This window comes from Apodemus sylvaticus, chromosome 1, assembly GCF_947179515.1.
Source record: "Apodemus sylvaticus chromosome 1, mApoSyl1.1, whole genome shotgun sequence".
In the NCBI taxonomy this organism is placed as follows: Eukaryota; Metazoa; Chordata; class Mammalia; order Rodentia; family Muridae; genus Apodemus; species Apodemus sylvaticus.
In genome coordinates, this window is record NC_067472.1 from 175274390 (window position 1) to 175290300 (window position 15911).

The following is a 15911-nucleotide window of genomic DNA, read 5'->3' on the forward strand; positions in this document are numbered from 1 at the left end:
GGAGGAGAGGAGAGAGGAGAAGAGAGGAGGGGAGGGAAGGGGAGGAGAAGAGAGGGGAAGGGAGGGGAGTGGAGGAGAGGAGAGGAGAGGGGAAGGGAGGGAGGGGAGGGGAGGAGAGGAGAGGGGAAGGGAAGGGAGGGAGGAGAGAAGGGAAGGGAGGGGAGGGGAGGGGAGGAGAGGAGGGGAGAGGAGAGGGGAAGGGAGGAGAAGGGAGGGGAGGGGAGGAGAGGAGAGGGGAAGGGAGGGGAGGGGAGGAGAGGAGAGGGGAAGGGAGAGGAGGGGAGGGAAGGAGAGGAGAGGGGAAGGGAGAGGAGGGGAGGAGAGGAGAGGGGAAGGGAGGGGAGGGAAGGAGAGGAGAGGGGAAGGGAGAGGAGGGGAGGAGAGGAGAGGGGAAGGGAGGGGAGGGGAGGAGAGGAGAGGAGAGGGGAAGGGAGGGGAGGGAGGAGAGAAGAAGGGAAGGGAGGGGAAGGGAGGAGAGGAGAGGAGAAGAGAGGGGAAGGGAGGGGAAGGGAGGGAAGGAGAGGAGAGGAGGGGAGGAGAGGGGAAGGGAAGGGAGGGGAGAAGAGGGGAGGGGAGGAGGGGAGGGGAGGGGAGGGGAGGGGAGGGGAGGAGAGGAGAGGAGAGGAGAGGAGAGGAGAGGAGAGGAGAGGGGAGGGGAGAGGAGAGGAGAGGAGGAGAGGAGATGTGAGGTCAACCAGGATCTTTAACAACTGGAAAAAGGACTCCTGGAGAAGAAACTAAAAGAGAAGAGTCTTAGCATTCATAATCTCCACAAACCTGCCCTTCAACAGAGTCAAAATGGAGCCCTTGATCTCTTCCTTTGGTCATAGACAGATGTTGACAACTCACAACTCAGATCAAGATCAACTGAAATGGTTGCTCAGCTAAGTTGCCCCAACCTATATGGCCCTCTCCTTCCTGCCGAAGGGTTCTGCTCGGTACACAGTGGGCACCGAAGTGGTACAATCTTTTGAAATGTTGTACATCATATGCACATTATAAACACCTTCATCAGTGAACCTTATCAAAAGCACTGCCATTGTCTCAGGGGCTAAAAGTCATGGCAAGAGGGACGGCCATGCCAAGATTAACTCTTTGATCAGCACACAACTCAAGCTTCATGGGTGAAGCTGGTCCCTGGCATCTTCTCTACCCAACCCTGTCTTGGAGCTCAGAATATGACCTTCCAATTGGCTACTGCTTGATTTATGACATCATTCTGCCTCCCAGCCTACCAGCACCTAGTAGAATCCTGGGGTTTCCATGGAGCTGCCTGTAAACATATTTGGATCATTACAGGTTAGCTGTGACCAGTGACTAGTGGGCTCTGCCTGATACTGGACACACTCGCTAGTTTGATCCGCAGATCAGACAAAGATAACCATTTATCCTGATCTGTTTTTGTGTGGATTACTGTTACTCTTGACTGTACCACACAATCATGTCAGGTGAGTAACAAAACTTTAAAACATTAGTTTTGATCACATCTTTCCTGATTTTTAATATATGCTTAAGATCCATACAAGGCTAGGGATACCATAGATACAGATATCTCAAATTGAATGTTTAGCTTTGGTTCTTACTAAGAATGTGACTCTAGACAGACAGTTTACTCTCAAGTGCTTCTTCATCCATCTCACGGGGATTAGTGTGTCACTATGCTCTGGGCTCTCAACTGTTGAGTTGTAAGAGGCAAGTGATGTGGGAGAGACTAAGAGGGGACTTGACTCTGAGGATGCAGTTACTATAGAAATACTGAGACTGTTACTTGAAAGACAGACCCATGGGAACTGAGAAGAAAAAAATCCAAAGTATAAAGATGAGGGGTTAGAAAACAAATAAAAGAAGTCAAAAGTGTACAGATGATCCTAAAGGAACACAGGTAGTTTAGGACCGAATGCTGCAGAGAGGCACAGATTTCCAGTCAAAGGGCTCAAGGAATTGTCATTTCCTGGGCCTTATTTAGGCCACTGCACTGTTGAGATTTGTCTGGGTACAGGTTCCCTGTCATAAATAGAGGACGCTACCCCACTCTGAACCCTGACTCTTACAATCTGTCACATCCCCCTTGTGCAGAGTTCCTTGACTCTTGTATACACTGATTATGTTAGATATTATCAAGGCTCCCACTCTGTAAAAAATTACCATTAACAAAGGGAACAAGGGAAAAAACAGTCTTATTCATGGAAAACCCTAAGAAGTTTGTAAATCCTAATTAGTCAGGCCTAAATATGTACAAGTTCCATGAAAATTTATCACCAGGTAGTATTTATAAAGTGATATACACATAGTATTTAAGACTTATACTTAAATCGGAAGTCATCAATTATAAAAGGAGTGGGAGGGGCACTAGTGAGTATGTCCAATATCAGGCAGAGCCCACTGGTCACTGGTCACAGGTTACCTGTAATGACCCAAATTTGTTTACAGGCAGCTCCATGGAAACCCCAGGATTCTACTAGATGCTGGTAGGCTGGGAGGCAGAATGATGTCATAAATCAAGCAGTAGGATTTAGAAGGTGAAAGAATTAGCTAAATATTCATATACATAATCCTTTATGCATCATTTTTATTGGATATTTTAATTATTTGCATTTCAAATGCTATCCCCTTTTCTGAGCCCCCTAGGACCTGCCATCCCCTCCTCCTGCTTCTATGAGGGTATGCTCCTCCACCCACCCACTCCCACCTCCCTGCCCTCACAACCTCCTACACTGGGGCATTGAGCCTTCATGGGACCAAGAACCTCTTCTCCCATTGATGCCCAACAAGGCCATCCTCTGCTGCATATGCAGCTGGAGCTGTGGATCCCTCCACCTTAGTTGGTAGTTTCGACCTGGGAGCTCTGGCTGGTTGATATTGTTGTTCTTCCTACGGGGTTGCAAACCCCTTCAGGTCCTTCAGTCCTTTCTCTAACGCCTCCATTGCGGATCCTGTGATCAGTTCAATGGTTGGCTGTGAGCATCTGCATCATTATTTTGTAAAAATTCATAGAATATGGACAACCCTGGCGGGACTGGGACTCACTTAAGACAGCAGCACTTCAGAGGCAAAGGCAGAGGTAGGTCCATCTCTGTGATTCCAAGGCCAGCCGGATATAGTAGAGGGAACATGTGAGATCTGCATAGGACAGGGCAAAGCAAGGGGCTCAAGATGTCTATGTCTCTCTTACCTCTAAACATTTCTACTCTTAAGACACGATAATGAGGTAGTAATAATAGATATGGAAGCAAAACAAACCAGGGCCAAGAAGCACTGTGCCTAGACTGGAGCAAAAGTTGAATGAAATCAACTAGGAATTCCATTCTTACACAGAAAGAACAGGCAGCTCATCAAATGAGTGTCATCCTGAATAGTACCAAGAATCAAGTACTATTGATTCACATGCAATTGGGATGTTGGAGAGAACTTCAGTCTTAGACAATCCCATCCAGTACAAACTGGAGATAGCGCTGCTCCTCACAGGAAGCTAGAAAGCGTCAACCTCACTATTTTCCTGCTGTCCTCTTCCTCCCTACAGAAAATTTCCAAAGTTCACCTTTCTTTGGGACAGAAAGTGATCTTCAGCCCTCTCTGTCTGTGCCGAGCAACTCCACACACACAGGAAGGGTATGCAACATCTCCGGGGTTACCACCCCCACTGTGAATTTAGCATGGCTCCTTCCACCAAGCCCCAGCACTTCTCTCCAGCTGATCTCGGGCAGAGCCTACCTTAACCCACATGCTGGCACGACCATGCTGGTGGAGCTGACTGACGAGAGCCAGAACTCAACCTCTGCACTCCTCTATCCAGGTGTTCTCAAGTGGGATCTCACAGAAAGCAAAGACAGGGGAGATGCACTCCAGGAACTCAACATGACTATCATTAACCAGGACACTGCACTCTCCTCCCTGTCTGTGACAGCCCAGGGTGATAAAAGTTCAGATCCCAATACCAAAGCCCCTTTCTATCCAACATTTTTAACCAGCTTTGTCCAGGTTACACCACCACAGGTATCAGATCAAGGATACAGTCTGGCACCCTCCTACCAGGATGGCAGCCAGGTGTACTCCTACAACTATACCAGCCTGGACCGTCTGATCCCCGGAGAACTCGGACAGTGTCTGCAGCCCTGCAGCTCTGTGTCCTACCGTGCGAGTGAGGAGTCTGTCCCTCAACCAGAGATGGTGATGGTGGAAAAGGAGATTCTGCCAAGGAATCTCCAAATGCCAATCTCCATCTCTGACTTCTCCTATTCTACATCTGTTCAAAATATGCCAGACATCACTGTTCCAGGTAAGTGCACACTCAGGAGGATAGACACATAATCAGCAGTCCAAGGACACTCAGCAGTGGACACTCCACACAGCCGGAGATTATCAGTCTTTCTAGGCTAAATAGAGCTCTGCCTTTCATTCCCATCTTCAGACTGAAAAATGAGAGAGAATGCAAAACCGTGGTGAGTGGTATCCATCCTGCATTCAGTGGTGTCCAGGAGCACACCACACTCACGTATGTAACAACGCAAGTTAATCAGTGCCAGGCACCAGTACACTCTAACTGATTCCTTCCTGAACTACTGCTCTGGAGTATAGAAGACAATGAGGAGTTTTTGGTTCGGTACCATGGGATTTTTCTGTCAGTTGAAATCCCTCTCCAGGCAATGCAGCTCAGAAGCTGTCCTGGAGGAAGAATTCCTCCCAGATCCCAGCACCTGTCCTGGCATTCTCTTACACTTAAAATTATACAGAGTAGGGTGTAGACCGTGTATCACTGCTAAGGTAACCAAAACTACTTTTCTTCTTTCTTTTGATGTAGTACTTCAAGGGTAACCCATTGCCAACAATATAAGATCATGTAGATGTTTTCTCTAATGCTGAGTCATGGCCAAGCCCAAATAGTTCATTTTCTTATATCATTTTGCATATTGCTTATAGGAAGTCTGTGAAACACGGGGCTGGAGGAAAGCTCAGTTGTTCAAAGGTTTGTCTCAAAGGAGGGTCCAACTGGGTTTGGATACCTAAACCCACATAAAAGCCAGGCTTCTGGGGGCTTGAGTAATGCCTTAAACTGAAAGGAGTTGGCAGAGTCAGACAACCTGCCTAATAGCAAAGCCCCGAAGATCAGAATCACTGTATCATGGGAACAGGGAAGGCAAGTGAGGAGCATATATCAAGAGAAATGTTAACCTAACCATAGACTCTTACACCTCCAAGTAGTACCACAAAGAAACACGAAAGTATCTGAGAAAACATGACACGGCATGGTCAGCAAAAACCGAGCAGCTACCACCTGTCTGCCAACAGAGGTGCTGTCTGCAATGCTCAAGCACAGCTCAGGAAATCCCTACCCTCCTGCAGGGGCTGTGTGCTGTGGTGCTATGAAATGGGGGTGGGTGGGGTAGAGAGCACCTCACTCACCAGCCCTGACTTCTTCCTTGACTCTTTTCCAGCGGTGGACACGGAGACATCCCTAGGATTGCTACCTTCAAGCCAGACATGCTGTCTGTTGAAGAGCCCAGAACTCGGCGATATTTCCTCCGAGGTTTTCCAGATGAGGATACCACCTGGCAGTGGGGACAGGTTATTAATAGCCCCCATGCACACTTCTTCTGAAGAATTCCTGGCCTTGCCTCCAGCTCCAAGCCTGGAACAAAGAGAGAATGACAACAAGCATGAGGTGAAAGCTGAGCTGTCAATGCCTCGGGATGCCTATGAGGGCACTAAAGAAAACCAAGACCCATCGCACCTTCCTTTAGTGTACCCTGACTGCACTGATACAAGACTAAGACAGATGTCTACTTCTGACAACGCCAGCATGGGTGGCATCAGCGTAGGTCCGGAAGAGCGAGAAGACCTGGAGAATGTGATGGGATCCAACATCAACTTTGAAGACATCAGTACACTGGAGGCAAATAATCATGTCCCCCAACTCTTCAAAACCTTTAAAGACACAGCCTGGGACGCTCCCCTTCACAACTGGAGAGTCATGAGCAGACCCTCTGAAAAGGTGAGGAAGAATGACCTAAAAGCCTCTGAGCTGCTTGAGGGGGCTCCTCAGGCCAAACTCCAGCACCGGGACCTGGCAGAGGGAGAGGGGGCTGTGTGTGTTGCTGGGGTCAATGTCAGGGCTAAGGAAACCATGGCCAAGCACCTGGAGGGCAAAGCTCCCAAAGCTCCCCCCAGCAAGAACAGAAGAGCTAGGAGACAGGGGCAAGGAAGACCAAGTGGACCAGAGAACAACTCTAAAAAAACAGAGGAGCTTAAGCAATCGAGGAACAGAGCCAAAGCAGAAGAGAAGCCCACCATCCCCAAGACCAAGAGGAAGAGGAATCCACCTGAGCTCAGCCACAACAGCTTCAAGAAGCCTCGAACCCACCTTGGCATGCACATGCTGGAGTCCGTGCAGGTCTTCCACCCTCTGGGGAAGAAGAGTGAGAAGAAAACTGGCATCTCCTCCTTCGGGGGCCTGCGAACCTCCACCAGCAACAAAAATCCAGGCCCATGCCCAGCCACCCCAACACCTCTGAATATGCCACCTGAGGGCCATGGCCCTGACAGAAGCCCAGGCAAAGCTCAGAGAGCAGAGAGCAGTGCTCACAAGGACTGTCCATCTCCATACGAGTACGAGCTGCCCCCACCTGGGAAGGTCAGGTTAGTACCTCTGCCTTTCCCAAGCCCGGACAAGCCTCAAGCCAGACCTGCTTCTAGAAAGCCCCTTCCCCTGGCTTCACACAGGCCCACGGCAGCTTGCCCTGCGTGGCTTCACTCTCACTCAGTTCATCCATCCCAACCAGCTCCTGCCAGCACATCTTTGATGGCCTCTACCAAGGCTGCTCCCTCCAGTGCCACACAAGCTAATGTAGCCAACCCCAGCCAGTCTAGTGCTGCACCACAGTTGGCCTACATGAGGCCTGCATCCTACAGAGCATCATCTCACACTTTATTCCAGAGAGAGCTTGTTTCTGCTGCCGGCAACAAGGTGCCATCACCACCCAAGCCTCAAACCCAGCATCGACTGCAAGACTTCAGCTGCCAATCAATCCCATGGAAGAAGGTCGACATTCTGGGACCAGTCATCTCACAGCCCATCACTAAAGCGCAGAGGCCAGAGAGGGAGGCCATGAAGAGGCGGGCCCAACAGGAGCGCGAGAATGCTGCCAAGAACATCTCTCCTGGGAAACTGCAGCTTTTCCTTCAGAGGGAGGAGGATATGGAAATTTCTCAATATTATGGGTACGCAATGTAAGAGCTAGCAAGATCTTTGTAACATAGTGCTTTTAATGTGCACAATGAGAGGTACAGACACATACAGATATATACATAGGACCTCAAGGGTCATATAAATGTGTAGATATATAATATGTAGCTATATAGAAGAATATGTAGATGTTTGTGTTTATATATGAACAAATTTTCTTTACTTATAAATACTTGAAGCCAGTAAGATTAACTAGAGTAATTTAAGTCAGTTCTTTAATTCATAGTCTATACAGAGGCCTTTGTTCTTATTCTCATGACTTTGATATTGTTACTTTTGATTGATAAAGTAGTATATGCTACATAACTACATCATATGATATAAAACTCTGGTAATATATATTTACTATTAAAGCAATTCATAGTTCTGGTGGTAATAAAGTTATTCTCCTTGGCTTTTATTTTCTCTGTACTAGTCACTGGGTATGGGATGGTTCCTACAGAGTTTCCTGTCGACACACTCCAGCTCTTACCACGGTTCTCCCCATTTCCGACATCTCGCCCCAGCCCTTAATTGTAATTTGCATGGGACAGAGCACTTCTTGCTGCTTCGTGAAATGAGAAACAGGCTTTCATGTACACACACATACACAAACTAGGAGGCAGATGTGAGAGAAAACATCAGGATGAGTAACTTTCTGAGATGGGTTCAAGTAGATAGGGATGTCTGTCTCAAGTCGGATCCACTTCAGAAAACATCCGTTTAATATTTATTTTGCATGTATGTCTCCTCTGTATACATTCTCGAACAACACACATGTGCAGTGCCCACACAGACCAGAGGACATCAGATGTGTGGGTCTGGGATTGAGGAAGGTCGACAGGCACCATGAGGCTGCTAGGAACTCAGGCTGGGGACTCTGCGAGAACAGCCGTGTTCTCTGTAGAGCCGTCTCAACTGGCCCAGGACGAGCGCAGGTCCTGTAACAGCGAAGCTTCGTTTTCTTCATGGCCTCAGTGCTTTCCTCACTATGCCCATCACGTTTTCCTCACCATGACAGTGCTGTTGGACACCCAGCTTGGCTCCCTAATGTCCTGGGGACACTGCTGTAATCAACACTGATGGCAAGGGTCCCTCTAATATGTCAGGGTTTTGGAATAGTTCACTTGAGCCATGAGTAGGCCAGGCCTTAGCTTTAGGAGGTCCCACCATTGGGATATCCAAACAAGCAGAAATATGCCCCACCTCACTAGCAGAGTGCAGCACCCCTTCCTGTGCGCTCCCACGGTGGTGTTTGTCATTGTTCTCTGACTGGCCTTGGATGGTGTCTCCTGATATTTTACCACACATTGCTCTGACGACTCCTGGAGCCACACGCTTTTATGCATTCATGCTCTGTATTAAAACTCTGAGGACCATCTTTTTATTTGCCCTTTACAAACTGGGTTGCCGTGTTTCACATGACTTAGATATTTTGTTTAATTACAATCTACATATTAATCTTCTGTATACAGTAATAACAGCAAAGACTGGCATTTGTTCTCTAAGCCATATCCTCAAGTAACTGCCTCCTGTGCTGGGAAAGACCCCTTTGCTTACCTGAGAAACCATTTGTCAACCTCTGCTAGGACGCCTTGGTGGCTGTAGTCCTTCTACATCCTTGCCCATCCCTAAACCTGGAACTCTGTGTACTCCTCTGTTCTCTGACAGTTTCAAGTTTGTCACACTTAGGTCCCTAGGTAAACTAAAATATACACTGATTTGTGTGTGTGTGTGTGTGTGTGTGTGTCCTTTAGTGTCTTGACACAGGGTCTCACTACATATCCCTGGCTGTCCTGGATCTAGCACTGTAGACTGCAATATCCTTGAACTCGCAGGGATTAGGCTCCATCTGCCCCTGTCCCTTTTCCTGCCTCTGTGACTCTCTCCCTCTCCATGTCTCTGCCCCTCTGCTGCTCTGTTCCTCTGCCTCTGCCTCTCTGAGCCTCTGCCTCACCTGTGCTCATGCCTCTGCCCCAGACTCCCCTCTCTCCCTGCCTCTAACTTGAATTATGAGAGTACAAGCATAATCTACTACCACAGGTGGTATCAAGTTTCTTTCTCTATATATAGCTATTCAGCTTTTCCCAGCATCATTTGATGAAGAGGCCGCATTTTAACAAGGCTACATTCTTATCGTTCTAAAATCCAATAGGATTTAACTGCATATGCTTTTAAATGGAACTCGGTTCAGATTCAATTATCTAAAAGTCTTGTTTAGTGCCAGTAGTAGGCTATACTAGGCTATACTAGGTAATATGGCTGTGAATCACTGACCTCATATGAGGTGTGTCTAAGCTATTCAGAGTATTTGTGCTTCCTTGGTACTTTCTACTTCTGAAAGGAATGAAAATGGTTTTTATTGGGTGACTGAATCCAACCTGCAGATAGATATTTAGCTACTTTCAAAATACCTTATCTCCAACATCTAGAAGAATCAATACTCTTCATTCTAACATGGGCTATTTGCTGCCCAGAGTCACCCATCTAGACAAAGTTAACAAGGCCAGCATAAAATATCCCACCACCTGTACCAATGAACTGCACAAGTACAAGACTGGTACGAGGAAATGTGTGAAGCTGATGGAACTCTCTGGTCATAGCACTTACCATGTGCTGTGTTAAATCCAGGTACGGACATGGGAACGGGACCATTGCCGTCACTTTTCACCCTAGGAGTAATATGAAAGAGTTGGGTGCATATCTTTTCATTTGATCGTAATTTTTATGTTTCCAAATTAAGAACCATTAACATAAAATAAAGCTTAGGAAAAGAATTTTCATTATTAAAGCAATTAACAAAATATTATGCTTATACTAAAATTATTCTCATTGATTTTAGTTCTCATTGAGCTATTCACTAAACTTGTTCAGGGTGTATCGGGTATTGAGCATACTAACTGTTACCAAGGCCTGCCTATTCCTAACTTCTCAACACAACCCTGACTGAGTTCATCCTCCTCCTTCTACAAAATGTTGCCTACAATTCATGAATAGCTCTATATGTATTACTGAGGATCAACATATGAGAGAAAACATAAGAGAATTTTTTCTGGGCCTGGATACATTTGGTGTAATATCATTGTTTCCAGTTACATACATTCTCCTACAAACAACATGACTTCATTCACCTTTTAGCTGAAAATAGTTCCCATGCTTGTAGATACATCTTCCTTATCCATTCTTCTCTTGTTGGGCACCAGCGTCTGGCCCTAACACAGATATTGCTGACAATACTACAGTCTACACTGATGTGCAAATCATTCAATTAGAAACTTATAAGTGGGATATGCAATAGACAAGGTTCCCTTATTTAAAGAAACTCCATGGGGCTGGAGAGATGGCTCAGCGATTAAGAGCACTGACTGTTCTACTGAAGGTCATGAGTTCAAATCCCAGCAACCACATGGTGGCTCACAACTGTCCATAACAAGATCTGATGCTCTCTTCTGGAGTGTCTGAAGATAGTTACAGTGTATTTACATATAATAAATAAATCTTAAAAAAAAAAAACTCCATACTGAAGTATAGAGAGGGAAGAGTACTTCACCACTGTATAAAAGTGCTACTTGGGAGTGCCCTACTTTCAGTTAAAGCTCCACTTCTTATATTCTCTAGCATCTAGACACATCAGGTATTACAAGGGTCTGGAGATCAATAGTGAGTAAAGGCTGGGATGCAAAGTCAAACTATCAGGACTCTCCATGGCTCTTTTTTTTTAAATGGCATATTTCCCTTCTTTTTTTTAAGATTTATTTATTATATGTAAGTACACTGTAGCTGACTTCAGACACTCCAGAAGAGGGAGTCAGATCTTGTTAGGGATGGTTGTGAGCCACCATGTGGTTGCTGGGACAAGCTTGAACTCAGGACCTTCCGAAGAGCAGCCAGTGCTCTTAACCACTGAGCCATCTCTCTAGCCCGAACATGGCTCTTTTGACTCCAGACTGTTATGTCCACTGCCATAGACCTAGCTATCACTGCACAGACCTGTTCAATTACTTCTTACAGTCTCAATTCTTCCAAGGTAACTGCTACTAAAATATGACAGTAGGGAGGCCATTGTATTATGGAGTACAGTACTGTACCTCTTTTGCTCCAACTCTCACACTCTTTGGCACTCTGGATTGCCTGACACTCCTTGAAACTTGTAAGGACATATCTGTGCATGATCCCTTTCTGGGTAATAGGCTTCTCTCTTACCTCAACAGCCACTAAGTCTTAGCAGCCTGAGCAATTGCAACTCTCTCCATCAGCAAAGAACACCATGTGGAAGGAAATGGCCACAAAATAGGCAGACTGTAGCAGTTACAGAAGTGCTAACATCTACACTAATATGGGCACAAATGTAAATATTTAGAAGGGAAATGGAGAGGCCCATTCCTTTTGTTCCATGCAGTGCATTCTATGACATCCAAGTCTGTGGTATCCATTCCCCAACAGGACTGCCTGTTGTCTGGCCTCAGTGGGGGAGATGCACCTAATTTGGTAGAGATTTGATGTGCCAGTGTGGGGGGAAACCTAGGGAGACCATATCTTCTCATAGGAGAAGTGAATTATTAATTTAAATTTAAAAAATTACATGACCATAACAGATCAATCCAATCAGCACAGACGCAAAAGCCTTGTATCATTCTCAGGGTCCTGTTGAATTAACTTCTTTGATAAGACTATCATGAACACAGGCTTCTGTATCTCTGGAAAGTGGGCATCGTAGACCACCTACAATGCACTCTTCCATCAATATCTCCATCCTCTGTTATTTTTCCAGTCTATGGAACTAATGGGAACTCCAAACATGAAGAATGGAAAACTAACAAGACCAGAAAACACCTTGCCAATCATGTTACTTTGAATACTGCTGAGATACAACAAAGGGACCATACTGACTACTGCAGGAAAAAAAAAAAAAAACAATGCACACAGTTCTCTTATCAACATGGCAAAAACTAGTCATGAACAAAGAGAGAATCTCAGTTGTTGCCTCCCTGAGATTAGCCTTTGCCACTGGGTAGGAAACATAATCCTTACTAATAATTGATAGAGAAGGGCTCAATCTAAGCAGTACTAGTCATAGGCTGGTGGACATAGACCACATTAAGTATGCCCCTAAACAATACTCCTCTGTGGTCTCTGCTCCAGTTCTTTCCCCCAAAGTCCTTGGTCTTCTTCCTGGGCTTCCCTAGACAATGGAATACAAAGTATAAGATGAAAGATGGCATGCTGTACCCTCAGCTCCATCATCCAGCCCACAAACCTGCCTGCCTTCCTGAGGTGTGCCAGGCCCCAGAAAGATCCTGATTAGCCCACTCAATGGCAATACCCTGCCTTCTAGGCATCGCTGGGGCACAGCCAGCAACAATGAACTTCAGTCTCTTGAGTTCTGTCATCAGGTCCATGGCTCTGCCCAACAGAGCAGGCCTGCAGAGCCCCAAGAACATTTAGGTCCACTTGGGGTACAGCTAGCAGAAAATAGCAGTGTGTCACTCCCTGAGCTATGTTGTCAAGTCCATGGCTCTGCCTATATCCCCAAGAGTCCTGAGAGCACCAGAAACATCCAGTCAACACCAGGGCCAACTATATGGCCAATGTAAAAACACAAATAGAGCCAGTATAGTATGGTACCACCAGAACCCAGCTATCTTACTACAGCAAGCCCTGGATAATACAACAAGAGGAACAAGAAAATGACCTTAAATCCAATCTTATAAAGATTATAGAACCGTTTAAAGAGAAAATGAATAAATCCCTTAAAGAAATACAGGAAAACACAATCAAACAGGTAATAGAAATGAATATAACTATTCATTATAAAAATCAAAATGGGCTGGTGAGATGGCTCAGCAGTTAAGAACACTGACTGCTCTCCCGACAGTCCTGAGTTCAAACCCCAGCAACCACATGGTGGCTCACAACCATCCGTAATGAAATCTGACCCCTCTTCTGGTGTGTCTGAAGACAGATACAGTGTACTTACATTAAATAAATAAATAAATAAATAAATAAATAAATAAATAAATAATATTTTTTAAAAAATAAATTAATTAAAAATCAAAATGGAGGCAATAAAGAAAACACGAACAGAAAATCCTGCAGATTAAAAACCTAGGGAAGAGAACAGGGCTAATAGAAGCAAACATCACCAACAGAATATAAGAGATCAAAGAGAAACTCTTTGGCTAGATGATACTATTGAAGAAATTGATATATAGGTCTAAGAAAATGTTAAATCCAAAAAGTTCCTGACAATAAACATCCAAGAAATCTAGGACTCAATGAAAAGATGAGAGAGAGAGAGAGCTCCAAAACACAGGAAATATTTTCAACAAAATCTTAGAATATTTCCCCAACATAAAAAGATGTCTATATATATACAAGAAGTTTAAGAACACCAATTAGATTGGACCAGAAAAGAGACTCTTCCCAGTACATAATCAAATCATTAAATGTACAGAACAAAGAATATTAAAGGTGCAGAGAGAGTGCTGGAGAGAGAGAGAGCACAGTGGATAAGAGCACAGACTGCTCTTCCAGAGGACCTGAGTTCAATTCCCAGCACCCACATGGTGGTTCACAACCATCTATTATGAGATCTGATGCCGTCTTCTGGTGTGTCTGAAGACAGCTACAGTGTACTTATATACATAGAATAAATAATTCCTTAAATGAAAAAGCTGCAAGGGGAAAAGGCCCAGTAACAAACACAGACCTAGCAGAACTATATCCAAATTCTCAACTGGCGCTCTAAAATCCAAAATGGAAATGTCTTGCTAACTCTAAGAGGGCACAGATGCCAGCCAACCCACACTCTATACCAAGCAACACTTACCATAGATGAAAAAAACAAGATATTCTATGACAAAACCAAACTTAAACAAGATCTATCCACAAATCAAGCCCTATTGAAGATACTAAAAGGAAAACTTGAATCTAAGGAGGTTAACTAAACTCATGAAAATACAGGAAATAATTCCATACCAGTAAAACAAAAAGTGAACCTCTCTCCTCTCTCTCTCCATTAAACCCAAATAACAGGAATTTAAAAATCACTGGTCATTCATATCTCTCAACATCAGTGGACTCAATTCCCTTATTTAATAAAGACACAAGCTAACAGAACGGATTTTTTAAAAAAAGATCCATCATTCTCCTGCATATAAGAAACATACCTCAGCAACAATGATAGACATTACCTCAGAGTAAAGGGCTGCAAAGACATTTTCCAAGCAAACGGACCCAAAAAGCAAGCTGGAGTAACTATTCTAATATCTAATAAATAGATTTTAATCAAAATTAAAAGAGATGGGGAGGGACACCTTATACTAGTCAAAGAAAAATTCACCAAAATGATGTCTCAATTCTGAACATCTCTGACATAAACAGAAGGGCAACCATATACATATATGAAACATTAGTAAACCTTAAAAAACATAGCAAACTCCACATATTAATGTTCAGAGACTTTGACACTCCACTCTCACCAATTGACAGGTCATCATTGAAAACTAAAATTAAACAGAAATAATGAAACTAACACAAGTTATGGATCAAATGGACCTAATACATATCTACATAACATTTCACCAAAACGCAAAAGAATATACCTTCTCAGCACCTACTGGAATGTTCTCCAAAACTGACCATATATCCAGTCACAAAGCAAGACTCAACAAATATAAGAAAATTAAATACCCAATTACATCCTTATTTATCCATATTTAGCACACTCTATAAAACTCAAGTCCAAATGGATTATATGACTCAACATACAACCAGATACACTCAATCTAATGGATCAGAGAGTGGAAAATATCCTGGAACTCATTGGTGTGAGGGACAATTTCCTAAACATGACACTAATGGCTCAGGTACTAAGATCAACAATTAATAAATGAGACTTCACAAAACAGAAAAACTGTAAGTAAAAAGACACCTTCAAACAGGCAAAAAGAAGGCCTAGAAATTTGAAAAATATCTTCACTAATCCTATAGCTGACAGAGAGCTAGTTTCCAAAATATATGAAGAATTCAAGAAGTCAGACACCAACAATCCAAACAACCCAATTAAAAAAGTGGAGTGCTGAGCTAATCAGAAAATTCTCACCAGAGGAATCTTTAATGACTGAGAAAAACTTTAAGAGATGTTCAACGTCCTTACTCTTATTGAGGAAATACAAATCAAAGCAAGTCTGACATTCCATCTTACACCCATCAGAATGGCTAAAACCAAAAACTTAAGTAACAGCTCATGCTGGCAAGGATGTGGAGCAAGGGGAACACTCCTACATTGCTGATAGGTGTGAAAATTTATACAACCACTCTGGAAATCAATTTGGTGTTTTTTTTTTTTTAAAGGAAAAATGGGAATAGTTCTACCTCAAGACCCAGCCATACCACTTGTGAGCATATATCCAAGGAAAAAATTATGAAAGATACCCTTTCCTGCTCCAAGGTACTTTTGCTAAATGCTTTATTATAGTCATGAAAAGCAAAATAGAACACACACACACATACACATCACATCATACCACATCACAGTGGAATGCATAGCTTAAAGACCAGGAGAATATAGAATAATCTATTAAACACACAAAACCACTGGGAAATAACCTAGGTGCGTATATAGATCACAGATAACCTCCATGGTTGAAGAAAGAAGAACTTTCCTTGTAGACACAAACTACAGAAATCA

At 44.1% G+C, this 15911-nt stretch overlaps 1 protein-coding gene across 1 annotated transcript; it reads left to right on the top strand.

Annotated features, from left to right (window-relative positions):
- The first annotated feature begins 903 nt into the window (after positions 1-903).
- LOC127695101 (uncharacterized protein C2orf78 homolog) lies at positions 904-7228 on the top strand. Its single transcript, XM_052197037.1, has 3 exons — positions 904-960; positions 3466-4276; positions 5433-7228. Exons 1-3 carry the CDS (start codon positions 904-906, stop codon positions 7226-7228), a joined length of 2664 nt encoding a protein of 887 aa, XP_052052997.1.
- The last annotated feature ends 8683 nt before the right edge of the window (positions 7229-15911 follow it).

What these genes read in the sequence shown, in the direction of transcription:
- LOC127695101 (XM_052197037.1), top strand. Translation starts at nt 904, where the DNA reads ATGGCCCTCTCCTTCCTGCCGAAGGGTTCTGCTCGGTACACAGTGGGC. An exon ending in ACACAGTGGGCACCGAAGTG is followed by an intron (nt 961 to 3,465) that starts GTACAATCTTTT and finishes TGCTCCTCACAG; the next exon opens with GAAGCTAGAAAGCGTCAACC. An exon ending in GCCAGACATCACTGTTCCAG is followed by an intron (nt 4,277 to 5,432) that starts GTAAGTGCACAC and finishes ACTCTTTTCCAG; the next exon opens with CGGTGGACACGGAGACATCC.